At 44.8% G+C, this 21,872-nt stretch overlaps 1 protein-coding gene across 1 annotated transcript; it reads left to right on the plus strand.

The window, feature by feature from the left end:
- The first annotated feature begins 2,001 nt into the window (after positions 1-2,001).
- Gcm1 (glial cells missing transcription factor 1) lies at positions 2,002-16,685 on the plus strand. Its single transcript, XM_021207928.1, has 6 exons — positions 2,002-2,115; positions 3,865-4,044; positions 10,679-10,931; positions 12,116-12,228; positions 13,582-13,710; positions 15,473-16,685. The coding sequence occupies exons 2-6, from the start codon at positions 3,970-3,972 to the stop codon at positions 16,211-16,213; spliced, it is 1,311 nt and encodes a 436-aa protein (XP_021063587.1). The 5' UTR covers positions 2,002-2,115; positions 3,865-3,969; the 3' UTR covers positions 16,214-16,685.
- Positions 16,686-21,872: the final 5,187 nt, after the last annotated feature.

The following is a 21,872-nucleotide window of genomic DNA, read 5'->3' on the forward strand; positions in this document are numbered from 1 at the left end:
TTGAGATGGTCCCACACCAATAAAAGCTATCTCACCTCCAATGCCTGACGCATTGCTATTATACTCATGAAATCAGCCAGAAAGATCCCAGCAGACTGGTGTCAGACTGAAGGGGGTGGGGGGTGGGTAAGAGAGGAAGCATTAGCGGGTAAGGTCAGCTACTCCACAGATGGTGCTATTCGCATTGCTTAGGCAGGGTCCTTGTCCAGGGAGGAGGCAAAAATGGAAAAGGGACACAGGGACTTCTACCTGCACGGAGGCTGAGACAAAGACCACAGACCCTACCCAGCACTGGTTGTCTGTGATGCTTGACCATACAGTTTTGTTACTCCTGTCGGAATCATTCCTAGCTGAGCGAGGTGACCATGCCCAGGGAGGAGTAGGGGTGACAGACTATGTGCATCAAGCGTCATTTAGGGAAAGGCCCAGCGTGGCCTCTGATTCATCGTAAGAATTCAGTCAAAGGAAGTTGATAACCATTGGGAGAAAGAGGAAGGAAGACCAGGAATTTCAAGTGACCTTCTGCTATCAACCTGGTCTATAGGAGGTCACTCCCATCTCAAAAAAATAAAAAAACCTAACAAACCAATCAATAAACAAACAAAGAATTCACAGAGCCAGTAAGCGGAAGTGAGGGCCTTAGGGTATGGAGCTCACTGCTGTAGGATCTGTCCTTGCCCTGGTGCCTGAGCTGGAACCCAGCAGGAGCTTCCGGTGAGGAAAAGGAAAAAAAAAAAAAAAAAAAAAGAAAGAAAAGAAAGCCACCAGATTGTTTCTCAAAAGGATTATGCCATTTGGCATTCCTACCAACAGAGTCTAAGACATTCAGTGTATTCAGTGTCTGGTGTTACCCCACCAGCGGTTGGTCAGCCNAAAAAAAAAAAAAAAAAAACCTTCAACTCAGAGCAGCTGGCAAGCCAGGTCAGATCCACACCAACAAGAGGAGGCAATCCCACAAATTAAGCAACAACAACAACAACAACAAAAATCTACATTTGGGATATGCAGAAAAAAAAGGCAAAAGTTTGAAGCTATGTGACCAAAATATAGTCTTGGGTATCTACTGAAAGATCACAATATGGATTAGCAACAATGACAAAAAGAGACAACGGATTTTGATTTTACTTTGTAATTAGAAAAACAGTTACTGTTAGTGATATGGTTAAGGGTTCTAGAATGTCATCGAAATGAGAAGTCACGTGTTTCAGAACAGTATTGAAAGGTATCGGATGGGTATGTTAGAATTCATAAAAGATGGGGTCAGATTTAGATATGGAAGTGAAAAAAGACCTTGGGGGAGAAGGGGCTTGCTGTTTAGCTCAGGCTAGCCTTGAATTTGCAGAGGCTTGCCCTGGAGTTACAGCCCCACCCTGCCACCCTGAGCTACACAGAATTTCTTGATGTCTCCGTTATAGCTCCGAAGCCCAGCGGACCACCTGGAATTTATCCGAGGAGCCGAGCTCACCCGGTGTCCCGAGGATATCTCCAGAGAGAACATCTTGAAGAATTTCATTCGTTGTCAGGTTTGACTAGAATTAGAGATGGCTTTCAGTGTTTCTGGTTTAGGGCTGCTAGCGGTCTAAAAACTATCTCAGTAATTTCCATCCCCACTTGGTGTTTGCACTGCTGTGAGTCTCCTTGTCTGCCTTCTTGAGCACACACACACACACACACACACACACACACGCAGGATAAAACACATCTACTGTAAAACAGTCGCTCTTGGATTCGATCTATAAAACTATCAGGAAAAAAAATCTGTATTTCTTTTTAGAGTTTTGTTTTGTTTTGCTTTTTTTCCAATATCCTTTTAAGTTAGATGTCCTCTTAGCATAAAGGAGGGGAAAGTTCAGAAGCACACCATAGAATATTCATCACATGGCTAGCACCCTGAGAAGAGCTGGGCTGCTCCTACCTGTCCCCGGCTGAAAGCATCTTGATTTTGATTGGACAGTTGCCAGAGTCATTAGCATAGTGTACCCTGACCTGGGTTAGGGAACAGCGACCACTTAGAAATGAACAGAACTTGCAGGACGTGAGCCAGAGCTGACACTTGTATGACACCTGGACTAGAAGCTGACAAGGACAGACTTGGGAGCACTGGAGGCAGACAGGGTGAGTTGTGTAGCCATGGCCACAGGCTTTATTTGTTCTAGTTCATGGTCTGTAAAAATGATGAAAGCTGAACACACCTTGGTCTGAAAGAAAAGGAAGTCTTGACAAATTTAGACTTTTATTTTAATCCTGGGGAAAGATTTAGTTTACTTACTGACAGGATAAAGCAGGTTTTCCCCAATGTCTTGTTCTTAATTTTTAGGGAAATACTAAATTAATCCTCACTTACTTCACAAAAGTATGTGTTGAAGAAAAGTCTCTTTAAAGTTTTAAAAATTATTGTACTTTTTGGGAGTAAAATCTTTATTCCTCCGCTCTTAATTTAAAATCAAGTATCTAGCCTTGTCTAAGAACAGCATTTTTAGGTTTAGACAGTATAAATCTTGTTTTCCAACTTTTTTTTTTGAATCTGTTCTGTTTTGTGTAAAGTGCGCCATGGGTCATGACCATTCTAATTACAAGTTTAGGCTAGCAAAGTTAGGGCTGTGACAGACGGTGATTTTTTCTATTCACTACTTCTCTACTTGTCATGTGAGCGGTCTCTGAACTGGGGTGGCAACCATTTTTTTCCCAAGCAGCTCAATAATTGTTTCCTAAACATAGAGATTTACTTAGAAGTTACAGATGAGGAGCTGGTGGTAGTTCCTCGGCGGTTCAGTGCAAGCCCCGGCGTCTATCCTCAGTGCCACAAACACCTCAGAAACAAAACTAAGACAGACCGAGAAGAGAGCCTCGCACATTTAGTCTTGAATGCCAGTGTTTGCGGAGGGGAAGGGACTTCGTGGTTTGGGGGAGGGGGCTGATCTTGGAGAAGTGACGAACAGTACATGAGATTTATCTATGAAAATATTAGTTAACCTAAAGTGCTATGGGAGTATATCCTAGGCTAGCTGTGTCTCTTTATGCAAATTTACATATTTTTTGTAGAACTAGGTGGTTCCAGGTAATAATGGCTCCTAAGGCTCTTATAACCCAGGTCTAGCAATGAGGATGAAAATACACCTGAGGATAAAAGTAGGGACCAGGGTATTGGAACCCCAAACAAGTCTACTGTAGCAAGTGCTAGTGGCTTCTGCAGATTTTTTATTGGCAGTTGGTACTTGCAAAAATGTCAATGAAATTGCTATTTCCAGCCTACAGGTGATAGATGGATTCTTTCTGTATTGTATTACTTTGTTGCTTCTTTAAAAAAAAAAAAGATTTATTTATTTTATGTATATATGTACATTGTTGCTATCTTCAGGCACACCAGAAGAGGGCATCAGATCCCATTACAGATGGTTGTGCGCCACCATGTGGTTGCTGGGAATTGAACTCAGGACCTCTGGAAGAGCAGTCAGTGTTCTTAACTGCTGAACCATCTATCTCTCCAGCCCTTTGTTTCCAAGTCTTAAGCTTTATTGTGCACATGGGACTGAGCTAATGATCAACAGGAAAATTATTAATGTGTGTGAATACATACACACACACATTCACACACACAGAGGTCAGAGGACAGCTTGTGGGGTTTCTCCTACCATTTGGGTTCCAAGGACTGAATTCAGATCTTCAGGCTTAGTAGCAAACCCCTTTATCTCCTAAGCCCCTACCACCCTCTTTTGAGACAGTCTCATATTGTAACCCAGGCTGGTCCTGAACTCACGGCAATCGGCAATCTTCCTGCCTCGGTCTCTAGGGTCTGAGCCACCACGCCTGGCTTTGTAGTGTCTAATCTCTTAAATCATCTGTTATTATCATTTATTTACTTAGCTTTGAAAAACAAGCTCTTCAGCTGCTCTTGTGGACCGAGTTCTGAGACTCTAGATAGCTCCGACAACTTGAGTAGAGAAGACCCTGTGTTGAGCAGACCTTATCATGGAACTGGACGACTTTGATCCTGAAGACAAGGAGATACTGAGCTGGGACATTAACGATGTGAAACTGCCTCAGGTATGCGCTTGGAGGACTGGCCCAGCATGTGGCTGTGAGTCCTGATGCTCAACTCCCCCCAGGCTCTAGAAGGGACTCTGTCAGATCCTAGCCAGGTGAACTCCTTCAGAGTTTCAACCGTACAGCTAACTGAGGGACTTCAAGGGGAGGAGTAAAGCCTAGGATTTGAAACCCCAAGAACAGACAGAGCCAAAGAAAGCATTGCTTCCTCCCTTTTGAAGCTGGCTCACTCAGTTCACACACTCAGTACTTGCTAGTGGACTGATTCCTCCTAAGGCATACGACCCCATAGCGCCTTCTTTACCGTAATACTTTTAACAGTTAACCCTGATGATGGACTGTCTGAATAGTGGTGCCCTTGGGGGGTCACAGTCTGCTCTTGAGGGAATTAAGGAACTACCATCCATGGGCTCACTGGCTGGTCCCCACTCTACCCTGGAGTGCTTGCTTTGCTTGTCACAATGTCTGTGGCCTCCTCTGTGCAAATAGCTGTGGTGTGTGTGCATATGAAAGAACTGGGGGGAGGGAGGGAGGGAGACAAGGTCTTACTCAACAGCCCCAGCTGGCCTTACATCCCCAAAGGAGCTTAAGCTTGCCTTGAACTCCCAATCCTCTCGCTTCTGTCTCCTAAGTGCTAGAATTACAAGCCCAACTAGCAAATAACCTTTGAACTCTAATTTGATGGAAAGCATTAAGACCAAATTTCTGTGTCTATCATTCCTAACTTGTCCTCTCTTCCTGGTGTCTAAAGATGCCTTTACTGGGTATGTGGCTATGACTAGTAAGCCTGGAGTCCACTAATACCAAATACTGAAACAGTTGATCCTCCAGTCTGTCCTGGGCAGGGCAGAGGGGTTGGGGACTCCAGTCTCAGCTCACCCTTTTCTGGGCTCTCACGGTAATGAACCCTCTCTTCTGTTTCTCATTGGTTTCCTTCAATTTCTCCTTGAGTTCTCCTTTGGTGGGTGTGAGAAAGCTGGAAGACAGAAAAATATACCCATTCATCAAAAGGGCAGATAAACTGGGCAAACATCCATTTTCAGGACTTGTTTTGGAAGTTGCCATTGACTTGTGCTACCATTGCTGTAGCTGTCTTAGGAAAACTTTAGAGTACATTTTTTGTTTGTTTGTTTGTTTTGTTGTTGTTTTTAAAGATTTATTTATTTATTATATGTAAGTCCACTGTAGCTGTCTTCAGATACTCCAGGAGATGGCGCCAGATCTTGTTACGGATGGTTGTGAGCCACCATGTGGTTGCTGGGATTTGAACTCAAGACCTTTGGAAGAACAGTCGGGTGCTCTTACCTGCTGAGCCATCTCACCAGCCCTAGAGTAAATTTTAATTGCTGTTGGCTCAGTGGCCTGTATTTCCTCCTATTTTTAATGTCATGCTTGCACCCCCCACCCCCACCCCCAGAATGTGAGCTGGAGGTAATATTGAGAGCTGAGGTCAGCAGATATGGAGGAACTTGTAAATAGGGGGCAGAGCTGCCACGTGTGTTAGCATACATTTTTTTCAGGAGTGGTGGTGCATGCCTATACTACTCCCACATAGGAGGCAGAGGTAGGGAATGACCACAGGCTGGCCTTAAACACACACACACACAAACACACACACACACACACTCCATGGAGGGAAACTCAAGGCCCAAAAGCTCCCGTTCCAGCATTAATTTCCAAACCCCAAAGCATTCTTGCCTCCTTAGGCTAGCTATCCGACAGGAAAGTCCTCGGTGACGCTTCTGCTCTAGAAGCAGGCCCTTGGCAGCTAGGGAACAGGTGAAAAGTTGTTACAAAGAAGCTCGCCCAGCTGGGTGTGGTGGCGCATGCCTTTAATCCCAGCACTCGGGAGGCAGAGGCAGGCGGATTTCTAAATTCGAGGCCACCATGGTCTACAAAGTGAGTTCCAGGACAGCCAGGGCTATACAGAGAAACCCTGTCATGAAAAACCAAAAAAAAAAAAAAAAAAAAAAAAAGCTCTCCCACTGGTAAAACTCAGGGGGATAACTAAAACCAGAAACATCCTTTAGGATGGTCATTCCTCACGTGGGAAGTAGCAGGATTACTCTAGAGAGCAATTTTTGGTGCAAAGACATTTGTTGACTCCTCAAGACATTTAGAATTCCATCCATCGGGGTGGTGAGATGGCTCAGTAGGTAAGAGCATCAGACTGCTCTTCTGAAGGTCCTGAGTTCAAATCCCAGCAACTACATGGTGGCTCACAACCATCCGTAAGGAGATTTGACTCCCTCTTCTGGTGTGTCCGAAGACAGCTACAGTGTACTTACATATAATAAATAAATAAATAAATCTTAAAAAAAAAAAAAAAAAAGAATTCCATCCATCTATAGGCAACCCAGAAGAGGCAAATTCACTCCCAAATGACAGCATATTTTGTTTCCTTTGTTGTTAAAGGGTTTTATTATATAACCTTGACTAGCTTGGAACTTGCTATGTAGACCAGGATGGCCTTGAACTCTTAGAGATCTGCCTACCTCTTCTTACTGAGCGATGGGATTCAAGGTGTGCGCCACCACACCTGACTTACAGTTTTGTTTTGTTTTTAGTAACATCTTATCTTTTACCAGATTTGCTTAAAGTGTCTGTGTGAAAAGCCAGGTATGGTGTGGTGTTCCCGTGACTCTGGCATAAGGCCAGCCTTAGCGCCATTGTGACTCTATCACTTGCACTGGATGAGCCCTTGTTGACTTCGTGTGTGTGTGTGTGTGTGTGTGTGTGTGTGTGTGTGTGTGTGTTTGATGTCCTTGTTCTATTTGGAGATACTTCATGGAAAGGATTAATAAACCAGTTAGGCTGGAAGATAGTTGCTCTATATAAGAGTAGACCATTCTAAGAATGAAAATTAATTTTAGTGTAATAACATGATGTAAAATTGGGGGGGGTTCTTTTCTTTTTTTCGTTCTTTTTATTTTTTGAGATGGTCTCACACAGTGTAATCCAGGCTAACTTTGGTATGGAAGTAATCCTTGTGGCTCAGCCTCCCCACTGCTAGAATTACAGACAAAACCCACCTTTCTTTGCTTTTTCTGTGAATGTTTTGATACCTAATTTAAGAATTTGATTTTATAAGTTATGTAAAATAGTAATATGTAACTTTATGATATTAAAGTTACAAATGACTAAATTATATTAAAATGAAAGTCATAAAAAGAGTGCCCTGTATTTTCATGTAGTTTAAAGGGTACTGATTGAGTAAATTATAGGATTAAATTATGCAGAGAAGTCATAGAAACATCAACTACATTCCTAATGATGCTACCCAGGAGGTGATAAAAACACAAATTTGTTAGATGTACATGCTGGAAAACTTATGGGTGTCCCCTTTCAATTATAAACTTCTTAACCAAGAGCCAAAACAGAGTTACTCATGAAAAGTTAGAAATTAAAGTAAACATAGTGCCTGGAAAAAAAAGAAAGTGTTTTATGAAAAGTTAGAAATTAAATTAACGAAGGTTCTAAGAAGAAGGGAACGTTTGCTGGAACTTGCTAGCAAGGTGAAGAAGCACCATTCTTGGTTTTAAAACTACAGTTCCTGTGGCAAATTACACGGGCTTTCAGAACTGCCTCCCTCTTGCTACTTTGGTTCTGGGACATTTGAACATCCGGATCCACCACCCCACCCATTTTAATATAAAAAGTTGTCAAAGGGGGGATGGAGATGGCTCAGTGGGTAAGAGCACCCAACTGCTCTTCCGAAGGTCCAGAGTTCAAATCCCAGCAACCACATGGTGGCTCATAACCATCCATAACAAGATCTGACGCCCTCTTCTGGAGTGTCTGAAGACAGCTACAGTGTACTTACATATAATAAATAAATAAATCTTTTTTAAAAAAGTATTTCTATAATATTTATAAAAAAAAAGGTGCCAAAGATTCCACTAAATGTCCAGGCAAATAACAGAATAAATAAGCAACAGCCAAGAGAAGAGCTCCATGCAGTCATGGCTCCGCGCGGTCACGGCTCCGCGGTCATGGCTCCGCGTGGTCACGTTTCCTTTAGGGAGGTTCCTCGCACTACTAGTTAATGGAACTAGAAAACTAGGGTATCAGGGGAATATAGCCTCAAAGATGTTGAGAATCTTCCTCCTCCACACACATGAAGTCTTTGCTTTGTTCAGAATGTCAGAGGGGCTCTCATCAGTACATTTTACCCCTCCTGGCTCATGGGATTTGTAGTTCTGACCAGACAGTGGGAGTGGGTGGATGGGACTCTCTCATAGAAATCTATGTTTTTCTTGTTTATCCTATTTTGATACCTGTGTGTCACGTTAGAATAATACAAATCAAATCCACCAATCCTTTATAGTTCAAATGATTAAAAGTAAGCATACATTTTAGTGTTTGGATCTGTATTGTAAGTGTCTGGAAGGTAACACACTTGCAGCTGGAGGGATCACTCCGAGGTTGGGAGCGCCTGCTGCCCAGAGAGCTGGGGTTCAGTTTCCAGCACTCACACTGGGTACCTGCACTCACCTGCACATACATACCTCTCTCCACACAAACACATCATCAGGAAATAAAATAAATCTTTTAAAAGCAAAGTAAAATATTCTGCTATGCTCGAGAGAGAGAGAGAGAGAGAGAGAGAGAGAGAGAGAGAGAGAGAGAGAGAGAGAACTGGAAAGGAATGATTAGAATTGTGGTGAGCAGGAAAAAGGGAGAGAAGATGGGTGTTGAGGTTATACGGGGAGTCTCACGTGGACACTGAACAGTGCGAGGCCACAATGGCCAGGGTGACCAGTAGGAGGGGGAATGATGGCGGCACATCTTCCCTGGCTGCACCTTCCGTGGGGAAGGACTGCAGTTAATTGCTGGGCTGCAGGGGTGCCTCCAGCAACACAGTGCTTCTGGGTGGAAGTCTGACTGAGGGAATGGTCATCCATCCTGCCTTCAAACCTCCCTTGGCTTTAAGGCTTGACTTTTTTTTTTTTTCTGGTTTTTCCAGAATCTTCTACCATGACCTTTGAGAATCTTCCAAATGAGAACTGTTCATATTTTTTTTAAGATTTATTTATTATATGTAAGTACACTGTAGCTATCTTCAGACACTCCAGAAGAGGGCATCAGATCTTGTTACGGGATGGTTGTGAGCCACCATGTGGTTGCTAGGATTTGAACTCAGGACCTTTGGAAGAGCAGGCGGTGCTCTTAACCGCTGAGCCATCTCTCCAGCCCAAGAACTGTTCATATTTTACGTCAGGTCTCTGAGAGCCATGATGATGGGCAGAGTCAAACTAAGATGGTTCTCATCCTTAGAGCTAGGCAGGATCTACCACCTGAAGCATCTGTCACCACTGTGGAGCCTGGGAAAACGAGCCACACCCAGCGACTCCATTTATTTACAGCCTACCGCTTATTAGGTGCTGTGTGGCCAGTCTTTTTACATTCATATTTAATCCTCAGAGCTGAAGTAGAAAAGTTTCATCATTCCTGTTTCACGCATGCAGAAACAGAACAGGAAACAAAGTAACTCATGCTCTATGGTGGTTCAAAACGGAACATGAAATGTGCTTTCGTAACTGCTTTAACAGTGCATGACCAGGACACACTGTTGACTAGCCTCTAGAGCTGTTTCATTTGCTGAACTGGAACTCCAGACAGACTGACTGAACCACAGCTCTGTCCTTGCACAACAGAATCCAGTCAGATGCTCACACGCAGGGAATAGGGTAGTGCCAGACAACTGCACAGACTCGTCCTGGGTCCTCTGCATGCCTGAGCAGTAGAGACAAACAGGAAATGGTCCACAGAGGAAAGAGTACACTTCTAGGCCTCTTTGAACCAGAGCTCTGCATTGCTTCTCTCTGGTGACTTTGTGATACCCAATATTAAGCAGTGTGATATGACACATCATCTCACTGTGCTTTTCATAGTTATTATGTAAGCACGTGGTGAGATTACTTCACTCAAAAATTCTTGCTGAGAAAAGGCCATTACTGTTATCACCATGGGCCGCAGAAACAGCAGAATTCAGAAGGGCTAAATTCTCCCTCATCTTAGTGCAGTGACCAAATGCTTGATAGGCATAGATAGCACACACCTTGTCACTAGTGTGCCGCTGCTGGTTCTCGACCTTCGTGTTGCGACCCCTTTGGGGGACAAAAGACCCTTTCACAGGTGGCATCCAAGACCATCAGAAATCACAGGTATTTACATTATGATTCATAATGGAGGCAAAATTAATTCATTAAAGTAATTAGCAATGAAAATAAGTTTATGGTTGGGGGCCCACCACAACATGAGAACTGTTTTTTTGTTTTGTTTTGTTTTTTTGTTCTTTTTCAAGACAGGGTTTCTTTGTATAGCCCTGGCTGTCCTGGAACTCACTTGTAGACTAGGCTGGCCTCGAACTCAGAAATCCGCCTGCCTCTGCCTCCCGAGTGCTGGGATTAAAGGCGTGAGCCACCATGCCCGGCATGAGAACTGTTTTAAAGAGTCACAACATCTGTGCTCACAGACGCCACCACTGGAATTAAATTCAGTCACGTCTTTACCAAAGGCCTCTTGCTCTGCCCCTGTGGAACCAGATATCTCTTACATCTATCAACTCTACAGAGGCAGACCAGTAGGTACTCTGCATGAAGCTATAACAAAATCTTTGTGTTTCGGTCAGAATGTGAAAACGACTGACTGGTTCCAGGAGTGGCCGGACTCCTACGTGAAACACATCTACAGCTCGGACGACAGGAACGCACAGCGCCACCTGAGCAGCTGGGCCATGCGCAACACCAACAACCACAACTCCCGGATCCTCAAGAAGTCATGCCTGGGCGTGGTGGTGTGCAGTAGGGACTGCTCCACAGAGGAAGGCCGCAAGATTTACCTGAGACCCGCCATCTGTGACAAAGCCAGGCAGAAGCAGCAGAGTGAGTGAGGTTTGGGGGCCGTAGCCAGGGAGACTGAGAGCCTGCTTAAATGCTCCAGTCAGGGTAGACACGTACCTAGGGCCCAGCCAACCCTCCCCCTGCAGCTCCGTGGCAGGCAAGGTATTCTGATAGAGAACTCTCTAAGGAGGAGTCGCCTATCTCCTCAAACACACACACACACACACACACACACACACACACACGGCCTCTGTCTCCAAGGCCTGTCATGTGCAGAGCCCCCTCATGAATGTCCCCACTGCTTCGGAAGGAGATTGGCTCGTGGAAAATTCAGGAGAAATTAGTTCAGACTTGCTGCCTGACCCTGAGTCACACAGCAGGACTGAACTTGTAAACTTGTAAACTCAGCTTTGTCTGTTCTGAGTCACGCCATAACTACCCGTGGAAGTCCTTGCTCGTTCTTTGTATCATGCTCACTGGATAGTGAAATAGATGCTCCCAGCTTCCTGTGCCTAGCTCACCCTACCCCTCCAGTTACCTTGTGTTCTTTCCTAGTCATGTGTCTTCAAAGCTTCCTCTCCATCATTTACAACTTAGTGACAGTGTTCTTTCTCCCAAGTGGCTTTGCTCCTGAGGTCTATGTTACTAATCATAAAATAAAATACTTCTTTCTAGAAAGAATACTCCGTATTTGTGAACAAGTAGGGAGGGCTTCTGCGCAGATGCCTTGGCCTGTAAAACAATCCTACCTGTCAGACAGCTGTGGACTGTGTCCATGTGTGATCCCAGCTGGCCACTGGGAGATGGATGCTGTAGTCATGGGTCAAATCCAGCTGAAGAAAGTACCTGCAACTGTGCAGGATCTCTCCCCACTATCCTGCAATCATAGCTGAAAGCCAGCAGGACACCCCAGACTTAGAATCAGCCCTGTGGCATGTCAGTTACCCCCCCCTCTCTCTCTCTCTCTCTCTCTCTCTCTCTCTCCTTTTTAAATTAACTAATGAATTCACTTACATCCTAATTGTGGGCCCCCCTCCCTCCTCTACTCCCAGTCCCACACTTACAAATCCCTCCTTCCATTACCCCCTCCTCTTCTCCTCAGAGAAGGGGAAGCCCCCAACACACACCTTGGGTACCTCTCCGCCCTGGGACATCCAGTCACAGTTGGCCTAAGCGCATCCTCTTTTGCTGAGGCCCACCAGTCACTTTCATCACTTCTTCTGTAGGGAAAAGCTGTCCCAACTGCAATGGACCCCTGAAGCTCATTCCCTGCAGAGGCCACGGCGGTTTCCCGGTCACCAACTTCTGGAGGCACGACGGACGCTTCATCTTTTTCCAGGTTGGATTTGAGTTACTTACTTGGTTTCTTTTTCATGTGGCAGCTGTCTATTATGTTCTCTATGGAGGAATTTTATCAGTGGTTTGGGGTACAGGGCTACACCACACCTTGCTCATCCTCTGGGAGAGCAAATGCCCACATGCCCTACCTCACCAAAGGTGGAGAGCACTAGAAACCTAGGAGGACTGGGTGCCTCCACTCCTGAGGCGGGGTGATACCTAGCTGAGTACCCCTAGACAAGGGCAGACAGCATCCAGGTCGTAGCCTTCCACCAACCCCAGCTTGGGTACCAGTGCTGACTCGGCACTAGCTCTGCCCACAAAGAACAATTGATTCCTCCTCGAAATCCCAGCTTTCTGCAAGATTTGTAAGAAACACTAATAGGGTGTGGATGTAAACAGGTGAAGACTGGACTCTGGTGTCAGACGGTCAGTGGAAGTTGGCAAACCAGCTCTCTCAAAGACACGGCCTTCTCTGGAGCATTTGCCAAGCTGTGGTGTAGCTGCTCCCACCGAGGCTGAACGCCAGCTGCCAGCCACTTTTGAAAGGCCAGCTCACACAAGTACTAAATGTCTCCTACTAGGCTCCCCAGCTTGGCTGTGGAAACCCCAGGGCCCTGCTTACAAAAGGAGGTTATCCAAATGGCATCCTTTCTCTAAGCCTCAGGTCCTTATTCTGTAAGCAGCATTGAAAAATAACAGTGTGTAAGTGATGAAGTATGTAAGCCAGAGATGAAGGAGAGGGGTGAGCATCACTGGCACACACTTTGGGGACATGATGGGAGTCAGAGACCACATAAGGAAGGGACCTCATGGGGCTGGAGAGGTGGCTCAGTGGTTAAGAGCACTGACTGCTCTTCCAGAGGTCCTGAGTTCAATTCCCAGTAACCACATGGTGGCTCGTGACCAACCGTAATGAGATCTGATGACCTCTTCTGGTGTGTCTGAAGATAGCTAGTATACTTATATATAATAGATAAATAAATAAATAAATCTCTTTTTTTGTGTGTGGTTTTTTTCGAGACAGGGTTTCTCTGTGTAGCCCTGGCTGTCCTGGAACTCACTCTGTAGACCAGGCTGGCCTCAATCTCAGAAATCTGCCTGCCTCTGCCTCCCGAGTGCTGGGATTAAAGGTGTGCGCCACCATTCCCGGCTATAAATCTTTTTAAAAAAAAAGGGAAGGGACCTCATAGGACAGGAGGCAGGCAGGAGCAGGGGTGGGCCTGGGAAGACTTTCAACCCTGCTAGTCCAGGGTCACAGCTTAGGGCAGCACAGAGAGCAAAAGCTACACCTTCTCAAGGGCAACTCAGTTACTAATTTTTGTTTCCTTCTTACTACTTTGTCTCTCCTAAGTCCAAAGGCGAGCATGATCATCCCAGGCCGGAGACCAAGCTGGAAGCAGAGGCAAGGAGAGCCATGAAGAAAGTGCACATGGCATCCGCCTCCAGCTCCTTACGGATGAAGGGGAGACCAGAAACGAAGGTCAGCTGCCCCAATTATGTTCAAGCTGTGCAGCCAGCCTTCACCCCTGCAGGGGACACAGTAGATGGCCCCAGTCCTTTACCAACCAAGGAAAGCAAACATTGTGTTCCAGCTGACGCATCTCCAAGCAGGCGTCCAGCAGGCGAGCTAAATCTGAGATGTTACTCTTCATTCTTACTCTAACTGAAACAGGCTCACAAATATTCTGTACCTGTCATAGGCGCACCAGCCCTTCTTCAGGCTTTAAAACAAAAGCTTGAATTGGTATTTAAATTATAGTTGGAAGCACTACATTTTCGTTCCAATAGATTCAGAATTAATCAAAATAATCTTCACAAAATGTTATTAGCCTCGTGAGTTTGGAGTTTTGTTTGTTTTCAAATTTCCATACATCCTTAGAACAGATTGTTTTTTTTTTAAATTGGTCTAAATAATCAGATGGTCTAGGACCATACCACCCTTAATGTGTCCGATTTCATCTAAATCCGTGCTTCCTAATGCTGCAACCTATCAGTACAGTTCCTCAAGCAGTGGTAACCCCAACCAGAAAATTATTTCATTGTTAATTCGTAACTGTCATTTTGCTACTGTTATGAATTGTAATGTAAATGTCTGTTATTCAGGAAATCAGATATGTGACCTCCTTCAAAGAGGACATGACCCACAGGCTGAGAACCACTGATTTAAATGATCAGACAGTTGTTAAGCTGAGTGATCTTAGTGATCTTTGGACACTGAGCTATGCCAACACTTAGGATCCAGAGTGTGAAGCCAGCCTGGGCAACATAGTGAAGCTGTTGGTGGTGGTGGTGGTGGTGTTTAAGTTTCTGAAAATGATGGCCACTCCAGTGGTAGAGGGAAGTGTGAGGGAGCCCATTGCCCTGTTGCCCCATTGCCCCTTGGCCTCTTAATATCAGTTAGTCTGTTTGATGTAATGCTAATTCCCGTAAAGCTCTAAATGTACCTTATCTAGACGAAATTGTGATTTAGTCCATCTCAAGGGACCTTGAACTCCCACATCCACAGGGCTGGTCCTCATCAGTCATCTCGGCCACTCTACTTGGACAGAACCTTTCTCTCCTGCCCCCCCCCCAACTACCCTCTTGTGAGGTACCCTCTGTTACATACAGAGCAATATAACTGTTACCTCGTAGCTCCTCTTGTGACCAACTGTCGTATAATATAGGGACTCCATTTATATAAGACATTGAAGTTGACCAGTGTATGTTCCAGTCTGTACAGTTTCCGTGAGCTCAAAGAAAAGGTCTCTAAAGGAGAAAAACAAACCAAACAATACCCTGGTCTCTCACACTAAAAACTAGAATAATCCAGGTCAGGGAGAAGGGAAAGAGAGAGGCAGAAATGGGGTGAGGGGTAGCCCTGAGTTGTACCAGGACTAGTACAAATCTTTTTGAAGCTGCAGGGTTGTTTTGGCTTTCTTAAATAGCCCCTTATAAATGCCTCAAAAAGACAGACATCTGATGTCTGAGCATGAGGTATATTAAACACCCCGTGTGTCCACAGAGTGCATCAGGCTCTTTACAGATTAGAAAGTTGTTCTATTCTGGGCACTGGAATAGGAAGGAGTCAGTCTCTCCTCGCAGGTCCCCAGCAACAGTGGAGAGGCTGTGCCCATGCTTGAAGTATGCAAGGAATGAGGGCAGTCTTATCGAGAGATATTTGCAGAATAACTCAGGGGTGCCTGGGGTAGCCATGTGCATTTGCTTAACTTATTAACGGGAGTGTTCATTCCCCTTTCCAGGTTCTTCCTGCTGAAATCCCGAGTCAGGGAAGTTTACCTTTAACTTGGTCATTCCAGGAAGGCGTCCAACTGCCCGGCGCTTACAGCACACCTTTAATAGCTAACGCCCCCCAGCAAATCTCCCTGAATGATTGCTTGTCCTTCCCCAAGAGTTATGATTTGGGGGGAACCACTGAGCCGGAAGATCCAACTTCCACCTTAGATTCCGCAAAGCTCTATGAGAGATACAAATTCTCCAGCAGTAGGATCTACAGCAATGAAGACCAGGTTCAGCCTCCTGTCCCTGGGGTGTACGGAGATTATGAAGATGTGCAAACTTGGAATAAAAATGTTGCCTTAGGGAGAAATCCCTCCGATGACAGCTACTACCCAGTCTATCCTCTACCTGTGACCAGCTGGCCCTACGACTACTTCCCCTCCCAGAACTCTTTGGAGCACTTTCCCCAACAGGTTCCATCAGAAGCCCCTGCAGCCCAAGCGGGCTGTCATCCCTTGTGGTCCAATCCCGGAGGTGAGCCTTGCGAAGAGAAAGTGCCTGTGGATTTCAGCAGCTATGTGCCCTCCCTCACGTACCACCCACCTCAGCAGGACCCCTTCCTGCTCACCTACAGGTCTCCTCCTCAGCAGGAATATGCACTGCCGGACAAGAGCAACAGGTGGGATTTTAACGAAGAGATGGCATGCATGGGCTTGGATCACTTCAACAATGAGATGCTCCTAAACTTCTGTTCTTTAAGATAACTCAAAGCTCCCCTTCCCTCTCTCCCAATCGTGATTTGTTAAAGGGCTTGGCAGAATTTTCTTAGAAGATGGGTTTCAAAGCATAGCCTGAGAGGAATGTTGGAATCAATTGTAACAAGCAGTAGACAAGGTCTTCTCACTCAAGCTGTTGACAATGCCAGTGTGTTTATCCTCCATAAGGAATAGAAAGTCACTGTGCCAGGCGTAATGTCACAAGTCTCTAATCCCAGCACTCAGGAGACAGAGGCAGTTGGATATTTGTGAGTTCAAGGCCAGCCTAGTCTATATAGTGAGTTCCAGGAAAGCCAGGACTATGTAGAGAGACCCTGTCTCAACATCTACCCCAACAAAAAAGAAGAAGAAGAAGAAGAAGAAGAAGAAGAAGAAGAAGAAGAAGAAGAAGAAGAAGAAGAAGAAGAAGAAGAGGAGGAGGAGGAGGAGGAGNGAGGAGGAGGAGGAGGAGGAGGAGGAATGTTCTTTGATGCCTCTGACCGAGATTCCTCTGATTTGGCCCCTCAGCAGGGCTGTCTGGAGGGGCCTTATAGTGGCTCATGCATGTAAACTTAGCATTTCATCTATGCCTTTTGGGAGCTGAAAATGAAGGAACAGAAAGAAGACAGAAGAGCTGTGGACATGTGAAGTTGAATACTTTACCAAAGAAGTGTTTAAAATTTTGTTTAGTTTTATTTTTTTAATGGGTTTTCTAGATGTGTGACTTGTAAAAACAAGAGGAGCAACCTCATCCTATTTATAAAGAACAGGAAACAAACGGATATAGGAAGAGAGTGGGATCTACCTCTCCTTCTTCTCCCGAGTGACTTCTCCTTCCACAACGGCTAAGATGCTGTTCTATTCATTTTTATCCCATATGGTGTCTCCATGTCAGGTTCACATATGAGGAATCCTTGTTTCAAAGTCTTTGTGATGGGCTGGAGCTCAATGGCTGAGAGTGTGCTTAAGATGTTGAGGTTCAATCCTCAATAACAAATTTCAATAGCAAAGCTTTGTTGGGCATAGCAGTACACACCTGTAATCCCAGAACTCAGGAGGTCGAGGGCCCAGGTGACATAGTGAGACCCCTTCTCAAACAAACTTAAAATATTCTTTGTGGCCGCTAAGTGGCATGGCTGCACAATGGAACATAAACTCAGCGTGTGGTGCTGAGCTGGGCTGTCGCCCCAGTACCAAAAATCCAAACAGCTAAATAAGGAGTTTCTGTTCCTTAGCTAGCTGCCCGGTTCCTGTTCTCTGCTGAAGTTCTTGGCAGCAAAGTAGCCCAGTACAAAATCTGGAATGAACCTTGCCAGAAGCAAGTGTTTTCAAAATAATCTTCACCATTGGATTCATTACTGATGTGTATGATTCAAAAATAGATGATGTCTCATGTTGCTCTGCCCCTCTGCAGTACCTAAACTTCCTTGTCTACTCCATAGACTGATGGAGTTTGCTAGAGACATATATATTGTTATACATAAGATATTAAATATATTGTTTTCTATGTGTATTATGTCTGTGTGTGGTGTCATATCTGGTACTGTATCTACCCTGGCTTTTGCCATTTTAGGTTACAATCAAACACTGGACCCTTATAAGCATATGGAAGCTGAGTCGTCTCATTTTTCAATGGCACATAGTGATTAGTATTATAATTAGATAGCCCCCATTCATAGGCATTCACATCGTTTGGATCTAGTAAATATTCTGGTGTAAACGCAGAAAAAAATGACTACTTAATTTAGTAGAGTTACGCTGCAAATGCTTGTATATGCACAGGCAGGCCAGAATCAAACTCCTTCCTAAGCTCCCATGACTGCAGGCCCAATCCCACTCCGCCCCAAGGCCCTTCCTTCTCAAAACTGAACTCTAGGCTGGCTCTTTGTATCTTTGCTAAGTTAATGTGTGCTTCCACACAACAGCTCAGCTTTGTCTTTTGGAGGGAACAAACCATTTGACGCATTTTAAAGGGTTGTTAAGGAAGTCGGTGAGATGGCTTAGCAGGGAAGGGTACTTGCCACCAGCCCTGGTGACTTCAGTTCAATCCCTGGAACCCACATGGCAGAGAGAGAATTAACTCTATCACGTTATCCTCTGGCCTCTACACACTCAGGCTTATGTGCGTAAAGACGCACAATAGATGTGAAAAGAAATTGTTGAAGTCTAGCAGCCGTAAAGAAGAATTAAAGAATCATAGTGCATCGCTCAGCACATGAGATAGCCCGGTCTCTGCCATGTTGCTAGTGTACATTCTTTGGGGGAAACACCATACTTTTCAGATTTGACACGGCTTGTTTGACATCTACAGATGCTTACAAACAATGTCCTTCCCTTGGGGCCTTACTGAAACTCACCTAAACTGTGGGATGTAACTATGGGCTTGGTGGAGTTTCCTGCACCTAGAAGGTTCCAATTGCATTGAAAGGAAAATAAGAAGAATCAATAGCTGCTAGTTAATTTCTATTGGTTTGAGATTCTTTTAGGATTTCAAACCTTTTTCTCTACTAGACTGAAGTATCCATTCATCTCAAACATTTTGTTTTTTTAAAAAAAACAAAAACATAATCTTGGGGCTGGAGAAATGGCTCAGTGGTTAAGAGCACTCACTGTCTGCTCTTCCAGAGGTCCTGAGTTCAATTCCTAGCATCCACATGGTGGCTCACAGCCATCTGTCATAGGATCTGATACACTCTTCTGGTGTGTCAGAAGACAGAAACAGTGTACTCATATGAATAAAATAAATAAAAAAGTATATATAATCTAGATATTTATCAAAGCAAAAACATGATTGGCTACCGTCTCCACTACTAAGTCTGATTCCTGATCTTCCAAAAGGCTTCTACTTCTAAACACTCACGTGCTTCTCACAATTAGTCTAGATTTCCAAATAATAAAATCACACATCTGTGTTTTCATTTTATATGTTTGTGATATTCTGACCACAGATTAGGATCTAAGATTTACATAATGGGACCAGTCCCATCTTCATCATCTTAACTGTAGTTAGTAGTTTAGTGGATTTTTATCCATAGTGTAGTTGATCATTTTGTGTAATGAAACTCAACCAAAATCAAGATATAGAAAACTACCATTTCCCTAAAAACTTCTGTTGGCGTGGGATTACAGAAGAGGTGGAGAGATGACTCAGCAGTTAAGAGTATATACTGTTCTTACAGAGGACTCAAATTCAATTCCCAGCACCCACATCAGGTGGTTTTCAACCCATATAACTCTAGTTCCAGGGGATCTTACACACTCTTCTGGTCTACACCACTCACACGCACACGCACACGCACACGAAGAACATAATTAAAAATCCTCTTAAGAGCCAGCTGTGGTGGCACACGCCTTTAATCCCAGCACTCGGGAGNCAGAGGCAGNNNGATTTCTGAGTTCNAGGNCAGCCTGGTCTACAAAGTGAGTTCCAGGACAGCCAGGGCTATACAGAGAAACCCTGTCTCAAACCCCCCCCCCCCCAAAAAAAAATCCTCTTAAAAAGCTGTTAGGTCTCTGTTCCTTCCTGTTCCAGAGACAGCCGCATCTTCTCACACAGTGACAGCCTTGTCTTTTAGACATGATGGTGAAGGTTGCAGTGAATGGACGTGAAGACCATCCCCATCTTCTAGGAGTGAGATCCCGCGAATGTCAAATGGGGTGATACTGTTTGAGTATGTTGTGGAGTCTACTGGTATCTTCACTGACACGGAGAAGGCTAGGTGGGGCCAAACGGGTCATCATCGCTGCCCCTTCTGCCTATGCCCCCATGTTTGTGATGGGTATGAACCATGAGAAGTATGACAACTCACTCAAGATTGTCAGCAATGCTTCCTGCAACACGAACTGCTTAGCACCCATAGCCAAGTCTCCCATGACAACTTTGGCATCTTGGAAGGGCTCATGACTACAGTCCACGCCATCACTGCCATTCAGAAGACTGGGGATGGCCCCTCTGCAAAGGAGTGATGTGATGGTCATGGGGCTGCCCAGAACATCATTCCTGCATCCACTGGTGTTGTCAAGGCTGTGGGCAAGGTCATCCCAGAGCTGCATGGGAAGCTCACTGGCATGATCTTCCATGTTCTTACCCCCAATATGTCAGTGTGGGTCTGACATGGTGTCTTGAGAAAGCTGCCAAGTATGATGGCATTAAGAAGGTGGTGAAGCAGGCATCTAAGGGCCCACTAAAGGGCATTAAACACAGAGAGATAAACAGAGACACACAGAGACACATACAGAAATGTGTACACAGACATGCAGAGAGAGACACACACAGATACAAAGTGAAACATAAATCCACATACACAAGATATATAGACAGACACACAGAAAGACACACATAGATGCATACAGACACACACACACACACACACACACACACACACACACAGATAGGTCCAAACAGACACATACATATATGCTTATACAGAGAGACAAACACACAGTTACAAAGAGAAACACATAGATTCATGCAGAGATATGTACACAAGATATATAGACGGACACACAGAAAGACACACATAGATACATACACACACACACACATAGATAGACCCAAACAGACACATACATATATGCTTACACACACAAACACACACTCTGAAGCCACATTCACAGAGGCAGCAAGGAAGAGATGAATCTGAAGCTCAGGTCCATAAAGAAATGCTTGGGATACAGAGCTCATCTGTGTTTTCAGATCATTTATAATGATAGCGGCAAATCCATGGTAGAAGAAAACTGGAAGTGAGTTGTTCCAGGTCCTAGCTGGAGTTCCCCCTCACTGTGTTCTGTCTCAAAGCGCACAGACACACAGTCACAGACACACAAACACAGATACACACACACAAGCACACACAGAAAAACACACACAGAGAGACACATACAGACACACACACACAGTCACAGACACACAAACACAGATACACACACACAAGCACACACAGAAAAACACACACACAGACACATACACACACACACACACACACACACACACACACACACACACACGCCTGGGCCTCAGTTTTGTCTTTTACCCTGAATAGGATAACACTTCTGTGCTGACTAGTTTTATATCAACAAGTTAGAGTTGTAGAGTTGTCTGGGAAGAGGATCCTTAGCTGAGAAACTGTGACCATCAGGTGGGCAGGCCTGTAGAACATGCTCATAATTAGTGATTGATCCCAGCCCATGTGGACAGTGCCACCCTGGGCTGGGGATCCTGGGTTCTGTGGGAAAGCAGGCTGAGCCATAACGAAAGCAAACCAGTAAGCCACACTCCTCCATGGCTCCTGCATCAACTCCTGCTCAGTTTGAATTCTTGTTTGGCTTCCCTCAATAGACTGTGATTCAAGAAATGTAAGCCAAATAAACCCTTTCCTTCCCAAGTTGCTTTTGGGCATGGTGCTTTATCACAGCAATAGTGACCCTAACTAAGACAGCTTTCCCTGCATCCTGACCATTTGGGATGACTACAGCAGGAGGATTTGGTTTACCAAAATCAGGTGCCACTTCTTCAAGGCATCTCGTCCTGTTTAGAGGTGATCCTGGATTCTCCTTACTTGTCTTAATCAGGGTTTCTATTCCTGCAATACCGAGAAGCAAGTTGGGGAGGAAAGGGTTTATTCAGCTTACACTTCCGCACTGCTGTTCATCACCAAAGGAAGTCAGG

This window comes from Mus pahari, chromosome 10, assembly GCF_900095145.1.
Source record: "Mus pahari chromosome 10, PAHARI_EIJ_v1.1, whole genome shotgun sequence".
Lineage (NCBI taxonomy): Eukaryota > Metazoa > Chordata > Mammalia > Rodentia > Muridae > Mus > Mus pahari.

What these genes read in the sequence shown, in the direction of transcription:
- Gcm1 (XM_021207928.1), top strand. Translation starts at nt 3,970, where the DNA reads ATGGAACTGGACGACTTTGATCCTGAAGACAAGGAGATACTGAGCTGG. An exon ending in ACGATGTGAAACTGCCTCAG is followed by an intron (nt 4,045 to 10,678) that starts GTATGCGCTTGG and finishes TGTTTCGGTCAG; the next exon opens with AATGTGAAAACGACTGACTG. An exon ending in GACGCTTCATCTTTTTCCAG is followed by an intron (nt 12,229 to 13,581) that starts GTTGGATTTGAG and finishes GTCTCTCCTAAG; the next exon opens with TCCAAAGGCGAGCATGATCA.